The sequence below is a fragment of the Carlito syrichta genome, unplaced genomic scaffold (assembly GCF_000164805.1).
Source record: "Carlito syrichta isolate Samal-C Ts95f unplaced genomic scaffold, Tarsius_syrichta-2.0.1 Scaffold305701, whole genome shotgun sequence".
NCBI lineage: Eukaryota > Metazoa > Chordata > Mammalia > Primates > Tarsiidae > Carlito > Carlito syrichta.
Genome location: NW_007249797.1, coordinates 625,796 through 635,795, shown reverse-complemented (window position 1 = coordinate 635,795; position 10,000 = coordinate 625,796). Strand labels below are relative to the sequence as shown.

At 34.6% G+C, this 10,000-nt stretch overlaps 1 protein-coding gene across 1 annotated transcript in view; it reads left to right on the top strand.

Moving 5' to 3' along the window:
• NEK7 (NIMA related kinase 7) overlaps positions 1–10,000 on the top strand; it is an 88,161-nt gene that overhangs the window by 18,020 nt on the left and 60,141 nt on the right. Inside the window, exon 2 of the mRNA XM_008062423.2 lies at positions 774–914. Within this exon, the coding sequence (XP_008060614.1) occupies positions 774–914 (141 nt within the window). The remainder of the gene's footprint in view (positions 1–773; positions 915–10,000) is intronic.

Here is a 10,000-nt window from a genome sequence, read left to right as displayed (position 1 = left end):
AGAAGGACGACCATGTGCCCCATCCCCCCAATACCTTGTAATTATTTCTCTCATAGCACAGTAAAAAGCCTCTTCCATGTATTTGGGTAAGCTGTTTGAGAGCAGAAAACATTTCTGATTCATCTCAATTTCCCTGGGTGTTAGCATAGTGCCTGGCACATAGTAATTACCAAAAAATGCTAGTAAAAAAAGAAATGACTTTTTCCATGAGCAAAAACAACCAAAAAATATTGAAATATTGATTTAAAATGTAGATGTGGTGGTAAACTCTCTGCTACTGGAAATATTCTTTGCAGAAGTTCAGTAACTGTCAGGAAGTTAAGAAGTATTCCGTGCATTTGCTGATGGGTTACTCAAAGATTCTTTGAAGAAGAAAATAAATATCAGAGAAATACTAGATTGGGTGAGACAAGTTTATATTCTGTAAACTAAACTCAAGTTACAAGAAGTTCATATCTAGCCTTTTAAACTTCTTGTCCCCACGTCATACTCCTCTTCCTTGATTTACTTTTCAGACTTTATTATCTCACATAATATTTATTTAATGTTTACCTTGTTAATATTTTTCTCCAATTGTTCCTCAAGTGTGTAGGGATTATTGTCTGTTTAGTCTGCCGCAGTAGACAGTGCATAGCACAGTGCCCAGCATGAGGAAGTGCTAATAAATATTTGTTCAACTAATGATGTCTGCAGTCTTGCCATAGGTGTGAAAATGACCAGTGATTGTGTGTTTATTGTGTGGTTGAAAATTTTTCTGGCATTTTAAATTACAGAAGGCGTTACGACCGGATATGGGCTATAATACATTAGCCAACTTTCGAATAGAAAAGAAAATTGGTCGCGGACAATTTAGTGAAGTTTATAGAGCAGCTTGTCTCTTGGATGGAGTACCAGTAGCTTTAAAAAAAGTGCAGGTAAGATGATTTTAATTCTGTAAATCAATGTCAAATTATACTGTGTTAATAATCGAGAAAATTGTATTCCAAATGATTGAATAGTAATAGCCTTAAGTTGAGAAAGCTGGGAAAGAATGAATATTTTATTTTAAAAGCCTGAATTTAGAGTAGTATAGACTAGAAGCTTTTATTGTGACATTATTTCTAAGTTTTAAAAATTGTGCTGGTATTGACCCTAGAAAAACCTCTACAACTTTAGATTTTTAAGAGAGAGATTTGAGTTATCACCATTACTTCTAACCGGACACTTAACCAGATGTTGAATTCTCATTTGAAGTTCTACAACTATAGGCATCACAGCCAGAAACTGAGCTCACAAAATGTATTGCCTGAAGTTAATAAATGGCAGTCAAACTATACCAGCAACAAATGAAAGGAAAATGAAGTGAACTATATTTACTTGGAAATAAAAAATGAGGTAAATAAAATGAGAGGATTGACATCTGACTTCAAATTTCCATATTTTATTTGTATCATTCCGGAATCAGCTTTGCTTTCTGATCCAGACTTTTTCCTGTCTTTCTCAAAGTCATGTATCTTGCTTCAGTTCCTCTTACCAAAACCTACGCTGACTCTGGGGTTTTAGTCCCACTGAGCTACCCTGGAATCCTTACTTACCAGAGCCCTGAAAGTTACGCTTTCCCTAATAGCATCCTCTGACCCAGAAAGTACTTACTTGTCTGTCTGCCTCGAGTGTATATGACATCAAACATTTTTCCTCTTTTTAATTGAATGGTGATTATTGTTCACACCTGCCGTAAACTTCCCGTTTTGCTCTGCAACCCTGATAGCTTTTTTCTGCAACGACCTGTGAAACTTAAATTTTCTCTTATTTTTTTAGCTTCCTAAAGTATATCAGACATTACAGAGATGAGTAGTTTTCATTTACATTTAAAAATGAAATAACAAACAATATGAAAGGTTTTATGTGATATATAGTATATTGGATATAAACGATAATAGAGTTATCATCATATCCACAACCCAGCTTAAGAAATAAACATTAAAAAATACATTTGACTTGTGTTTGCTGCTTCCTTTCTTCAGAGGAAACCGTATTTTGAATTGAATGTTTATCATTCCTTTGTTTTTCTTTATGGTTTTTTCCACATTGCTGTGAATTTCTAAAATAAAGCATATTGTTTACTTTTACATTTTTTGAACTTTATATAAATTAAGCATATTTTATATACACACAGCTTGCTTTGTTTACATTGCATCATGTTTGAGCAATTAATCCATGCTGGTGCATGTGACTTTTTGCTGCTGTACAATACCCATGTTGTTCTTGTTGCTTGTTGTTTAAGTTGTTTACAGTTATTTGCGATTATAAAGAATACTTCTATGATATTTCTGTATATTGCCTGGCATACACATACAATGATTTCTCTTTTGTTATTGCCTAAGATTGGAAATGACAAGCCACAGGGGATGTGTGTGTACAAGTTAATGCCAAGTTGTTTTTCAAAGTTGTGCCAGTTTACTTTTTCACCAGCAGTTTATAAGGTCTGCAGTCTTCTTTCTTTTAATATGCCAATCAGAGCTTCAGAAAACACAATATGAAATGCAGATTGTGTTTCTGAAACAGGTGACTCTTGGAATAATTATTCCCTCACAAAAATTCTTTGATTCATTTTAAAAAATGTATTAACTTTCTACTATGATCTCTGAGCAATGAGGGAAATAAAAAAAGAAACTAGTGGTATTATTCCTGCCCCCCAGGGGAAAAAGAATCTATCTAGAACAATTAAATGTTAAACCCTGTGGCATGGAATCCTGATTTAAATAGGAGTTCACAGGATGGAGATGTCAATTTGAACTGTTGAAATTGATGGAATTGGAACTTAAGCCTGGCTATAAATGTGAGACCAGATTGTGGACTGCATTGGAGCCAGGCAGGGAATTTGAACTGTAGGCAAGTAAGGATTCACTATAGACTCTCAAGTAGGGTAATATTCTTCAAAATGTATTATTTTTAAAATAAAATTACAAATTCATCATACAGAATAGACTGGAGAGAAGATAGCTACCCTTTTGCCTCAGGTAGTCAAGATGGAAGGATGGATAGATTGAGAAAGCCATTTGGAGGTCTCTGGGACCTTCTTGGCTCTGTTCACCTTCTCACCGATTCTGAGTATGGAAAAGAGACAGTGTTCAATTCTGTCTCTAGTGATTTTTTTTTTTCTCTAGCAGAACCTTGTCATTAGAAATAGTTAGGAAAAAAAGAAGAGAAGGGAGGAAGGGATGGAGGGAGAAAGAAAACAGCTCTTTTCTTCATTTTTCTTCCCATTGATTGGAGGTTTGAAGAGGCATGAGTTAATTTGCGTAATTACATTTCCATTCAGTATTAATTAGATATCTCTCTCCAACCACCTCTGTTTTACACTGTTAAACCTCAAATTACTGTGAGAAGTTAAAATTTATTCTTTTGGATTATGACATTTCTCTCTGCTTTGTTAAGTGTTGATATTGTGGCACCGTCTGGTTGAAATGTAACTTCTTTATTGAAGAGAGAAAGGATGTTGTGAAGATATTCTTAGCTTATTTAATTAGGGAACAGTGTCTTAAACCTTTGTGAGGAGAAATATATTTGCATTTTAGACATGTTATTGATTCTCATGATGTATTACACTTGTGCTGAACAAGAAAGCCCATGGTATTTTTTTTTAAGTCATCTCTGCAGCTTAAAATAAAAATGTTTAAAAATATTGTTAACCAGGCCATTTTCCTTTCTGACGAATAGTAACCTGACTCTTTAAAAAAATTCTAAAGAACAAATATTGAATTTCCTCATGCAGCTTATTATTTTAAGGCTACATTACTTGTCTCAAAGGCTGTATTACTGTTCCCAGCTCTGTTAGAATCTTTTTTGAATACTTTGGCTGAGTTCATAAGATAAAGTGTTGCTTTTATAATTAATTTCGCTGCTTACAAATCTTTAATAAGATGCTTTAGACCTACCGTCCAGATTCCTCAGCTTAGTTTTCAAGACCCTTCTTACTTCATCCCAGCCCATCTGGTCCACTTATTCAGGGCCTCCAAAAAAAGATGGGCTCCAAAATCATAAGCTCTTGTGACTTTCCTACAGGTTTGCCTGTTACCTATATGTAGAAAAAGGAATATATGTCGCTTTTTTGAAATCACAAAGGGATCTGAGAGCCACAGCTATAAGTATAGGGCAACATTAACCAGTCATTCTGAAAATTACCATCCCATTATGGTTTATTTGCAAAAAAATAAGATGATACCTTAACTCATGTAACAATTTTGAAATTCCAGGCATCAACTTTGCTTCCCTCTCTTCTTGCCTCTGTCTTTGATATTTCCCTTCCTGTAGATCATTGAATTCATCCACCAGTATTTTTTATTCACCTAGAATTCATTGGCCAGTATGTAAAGCTTTGGGAAGACTAGGATAAACATAGTGGGACTCCTGGGATTCCAGTGAGGGTACAACAGAGACACCTCTAAAATCGTGAGCTGGGCCCTGTGATGGGAGCAGCCTTGAGCAGAACAGGTGTGAGGAGGAGGTAGAAAGATTTCACAAAGGATGTGAACTGGGTCTCAAAACCTTAGTTCTTTCTGTTGGAAGATTATTAAAAATTTGTTTTGATCTGGTACATACAATCTCTATTTTATTATCTTTAGCTCATTGATTAGAGCTATATAATTGGAGTTGGTTTTTGTTTTGTCAATCTAATGAAATAGTGTTATAGTAGTATGAGTTTTGAGTCTGTTTCTCAGTTCTTTTACTATCCTTACCCTAATTTTTTAATAGTAAATGAGGTATTTTGATCCTTAGTTCATTAGTGCTTAATGTCTGTTTGCTTATTCTTAAATTATATGTCCAGATAACATCTTACTGTATGACATCCAGTGTCAGTAAGGTTTTTCTGTTTTGTTTTGTTTTTTTAGAACGAAAAGCTAAAAGACATAATTCATGTACATTTACAAACAGACATAAAGTGACTGTGTTTTGTTCAAATTCACCTTTTTTGATCTGGGTGATCTCGGGGTGGCGGGGTGGGGGGTGTAGGGGGGTTGGGGGGATTGGGGGTGGAACTTCCTGAAAGGAGAAGTATTCTTTGATGTCCAATGCTTTCCTTTTATATGCTTATATATGCTTGATTGTTATATATGCTTATATATGCTTGATTGTTCTTTTAAAGCATTAAAGTATTTGTCGGCCAGGCATAGTGGCTTGTGTCCATAATCCCAGCACTTCGAGCAGCCAAGGCAAGAGGATCACTTGAGCTCAGAAATTTAAGACCAGCCTGGGCAACATAGTGAGGCTTTGTCTCTACAGAAAATAAAAAAATTAACTGGGTGTGGTGGCATATGCCTGTAGTCCCAGCTACTTGGGAGGCTAAGGTGGAAGGATTGCCTGAATCCAGGATATCAAGGCTGTGGTAAGCCATGATTGAGCCACTGAAGTCCAGCCTGGGTGACAGAATGGGACCCTGACTCAAAATTTAAAAAATAAATAAAGCATTTGTCAAGAAAATAATTTTTTAAAATTATATTAATATGTATAACTTGCTTTTTTGCATATATTAATTTAAATTCTAAATTCTGCATGTTTGCATGTAATTAAAAATTAGATTATGTGTAATTAGAACTTTGTGGATAATGATGGCTTCCTCCGTAGCACATAGAATGATTTTAATGTATTCTATAGCCATATATTCAGTCTTTTTTTCAGTGTTCATTATGATTACTTAGTTTACTTCGTAGCGTTTATAAACTTCTTCATTTAATCTCAGTAGACTTCCTTTCAAACTTCCACTTGTTAACTGGATAAATGAAAATTAGAAGCATTTAAGAATAATCTATAAATTATATTTTTAAAAATTAGAGAATAACTTTGTAAATTGTTAGTTTTACTTATCAAGGTAGGATAAGTTTTTATCTTACAAATTAAAGCTTTTAAATTTTATTCACTTGTACTTACAATCTTCTTTAAGCATTCCTAAGCCTATAAGAAATACAGTAAATTTTTAGACTTATTGAATGGTTAATATTTGGGGGTTATAATGAATCACCATATATGGCATAAACAGATTACTAATGTTAAAATGTTTAAGTGATACAGTAGGCATCATTTAGGGTTTTGTTTTCTTTTGTTTTTATGTTCCAGACTTTTTTTTCTTTAGCATCTTATGGTTCCATACTAGGATAATGCAGGTTTTGACATACACAATTTTTAAATTATAAACTCATCTAGTGGTCTGGCCAGGTGAATAAATATAATTGAAGTGACTTTTTATTTATGCTGTTGATTCTTATGATATTATTTAACATAAGGTATGGAGTGGCAGTGAAATGCAAGCCCTAATAATGATGATTCTACTGACCTACTATGTGGCAGGCACTGTACTGAACACTAAGGACATAATAATTGAGTTCAACATTTTTGTAGGGAAGAGAGACAATAAATCCAATAATTATAACCAAAAAGGGGGTGATTGTGTTGTGCTATTATATACAAACTAGGTGGAAAAAGAGAGCTTTTTAGGTACAGAGTTTTAGGTAGAGTGTTTAGCAAAGGCTTCTCCAAGGATGTGAAATTTAAGCTGAGGTGGAAGATAAATATTGTCATCTGAACAGTAGGAATAAGGTTCTAGCTATAGAGAACAACAAAGATAAAGGGTCTGAACAATAGGATGGATTTACAGTATACAAGAACAGACCATTGTGATCTCAGTAAATGGAGTGAGGGAGAGAAGTAGCATAGAGTTTACAGAGATAGATGGCAACCACCTTTTTTAGGGTCTTGTTGGCAAGCCGTGGAGACATGTTTATATGGTATGTGTTATAAAGTAATAAATAGCCATTGAAGGAGTTTAATTTAGAAGGTAACTGATAAACCTTTTTTTTAAAGATTGTGCAGACTGCCGTGTAGAAAATGGATTCATCCTCTTTAGTATATAAAAATAATAATGTCAATAATCACAGTTGAAAATTTTCAGCTATTAAATAAATAATATTGTTAACAATATGAATAAGAATTGCAAAATAGTATATTTAAAAAATTTTGTCAACATTAGAGCCAAAAGGATGTATAAAAGCAAATAAAGAGATACAAAATCTTCCATATTAGAGGCAGGTCTGAAGAGGCAGTACCTCTGACCTATTTTCTACACGTAGTTCTTCAGTTACTATTCTTTAAATGACTCTGGCTTTATCTCTGACATTCCCATTTTCCTCACAGCACACTGCCGTGTAAGATGATTTTCCTTTCTTGCCTTAGGGTCAGTAGAAGCATCATTATTAGGGCTTGCATTTCACTGCCACTCCATACCTTATTCTCTATCAATAATCTCACCCTTCATTTTCTTCTCCTCCTCCTTCTCCTTTTTTATTTTTTATTTTTAAGAGTCTCCCACTCTCTCCTAGGTCGGAGTGCAGTAGTGCAATCTAAGCTCACTGCAGTCTCGAGCCCCTGGGCTCAAGGGATCCTCTGCCTCAGTCTCCTCAGTAGCTGGGACTACAGGCATGCGCCACTGTGCCCGCTTGCCACTCCATGTTTGAAGCCAGTGCTATCCAGCTAAATATGTTTTCTGTTCTTGTCCCTTATCTGATCAGGAGAAGGAATCGATACCTGTCACATGGAAGACAGGGCTACTCAATTTAGGGACATGCTGCTTAAGTCGTTTATCCACCCTCTATAAACTGGTGAGGCCCAGGAGGTATTTGGGTAAGATTTCCTAATTTGTAAGGTATATTTTAAATGAAATATACCAGATTCTGGGATTGACAGTAGTCAATACCCACCTGGGGGGGGGCACACTTCATCAATAAGGGTACCTGCACAATGAACACTTGTATACCTAACCCTGAATTGTACCCCACAATTTCAAAATAAAAATTAAAAGAGAAAAAAAAGAAATATACCAGGTTTATCACACTCTCTCAGTATATATTTTTAAGTACATCCTTTGCTGCATTTTAAGTGACTGTTCTTTAACAATTTAACATATGCCTTTTTAAGGACATTTTTGTTCAGTTATTTGAAGGACTGTCTTTCCTTTCCAAGATTTCTAGTGTTAATACTTTCAGTTTCATTAGTTATGAGTAATTTTGACAAAATTTTAAGATGACAGAAGAAAACCTTTAAAATGATTCTGAGAATACCAAGAATTTATCAGCGGGTACTCGTCTAACCTCCGCTCATAACCTTGCTCTTACTAACCATAAAATAAATTTAAAAAAAAAACCCAAAGAAACTTTGGTAGGACTGAAAAAGATGCCTTCTGAAGACTTGCTTGTACCTATTTTATGTAAGAGATTTTTACAAAATCCAGATTTTTTCCCCCTCTCATATGTTTTGCCTTTTCTTGCTCATGAAATCATCAGACAACATTGATCTATGTCTGGGAGGATTCAGTATTTATTTTTGTCTTGACTTGTTGGCTAAGAAAAAGAAAAGATAAGATACTTCTGAATTTCCAGTTAAATGTATTTTGCTCAGAATTTAGTTTTACCTTAAAATATGCCAGCAATGCTTATTAATCCCAGTGTTAGAGGAATGACTTTTGATATTATTGAAAATCCAGATAAAAATAAAAGTTAATTTATTATTCTAAATATTTAATTATAAATTGAATTAAGTACTTATGATTTCTATGTAGGATGTTTCTATGTTTTTTAAAATCTAGGTATGTGTTCTAAAGCTCTTATACACATTTTATTCTCACCTCACTTTTTTAAGGAAAATATTTTTTTCATTATAGAGGCATTGATTAATGAGAGATTAGATTTATATCTGTTTTCAAGTTTTTTACTTTCTTCATTCAATAGTACTATGCTAGTATTATCCTTTCTCTGTCTCTTTAAAAAAAAAAATTCTGGAATTCCATCAAAATCTATGACAGTTAAAGTTTTGTGTTTCCCAGCCTATCTTAGAGTTTTCTCAAGTCCCTTGTGACTAGCAACTCCTGGGAATGCATCAGCATTCATGATTTTAGCAAGAATTCATTATTTCTCTTGCCATTGTGATTTCTAAGAACAGGTAGTCTGGGTATGTATTTCATATCTATAACTAATATCAAGTTTAATTTTTTTCTATTTACATAAATGTTATTGTTTAACATGTTAGATAGTAGCAACATCTTTTTTTATTTTAAAGATGTGGGATACATTTCAGGATTAGGTACATAAGTGGTCATCATACTGGTGAAGTTTGGGCTTCCAGTTGGTCCTTACTTTGCCTGGTTTGGGATCAGGCATCCTTATTAGTGTTATGTGTCCCCCAACCTCCTTCCCCTGGCAGAGACACACTACTGCCAATCCCTTTCATGTAGTATTCTGAAAACATTTATCAGAATACTACATGAAAGGGATTGGCAGTAGTGTGTCTCTGCCAGGGGACAGAGTGAGAACATGTGGTACTCAGTTCTTTGAGTGAGAACATGTGGTACTCAGTTCTTTGAGTGAGAACGTGTGGTACTCAGTTCTTTGTTTCTGTGATAGATCACCGAGTATGATGGACTCTAAATCTATTCAAGTTGCTGTGAAGTCCATAATTTTGTCCTTTTTTATAGCTGCATAGTAGTCCATCGTGTATATGTACTACATTTTTTAAATCCAGTCCACCTTCAATGGGCAGCACAGGTGATTCCATAACAACATCATTTTTATGGCATCCATCATTTGGTAGTTTGGGGAATGAATGACTTTTCTATGGGAAATTGCTAAATGTAAAACTTATTATTTGAAGCAAAGAATTTTGATTTTACTTATTTTTTTAAAAAAAATTTCTAAAGGCTACTACCCTTTCCTGTGTATAAATTAAGTATTGAGAGCCCTGCCAGCCATGCTTCACCTTTGTTGAGGTTCTCACATCATTTTGTACAAAGAACACTTAGAAGTGGCATGCTCTTTTTTTGTTCCAGTCTCATTCTGCACCTGACTGTGTACATTTTATTTTATTTTATTTTTGAGTTGGAGTCTCACTCTGTCGCCCAGACTGGAGTGCAGGGGCTGCTTCCAGCCACTGCAGCCTCGACCTGCTGGGCTCCGGCAATCCTTCCGCCTCAGCCTTC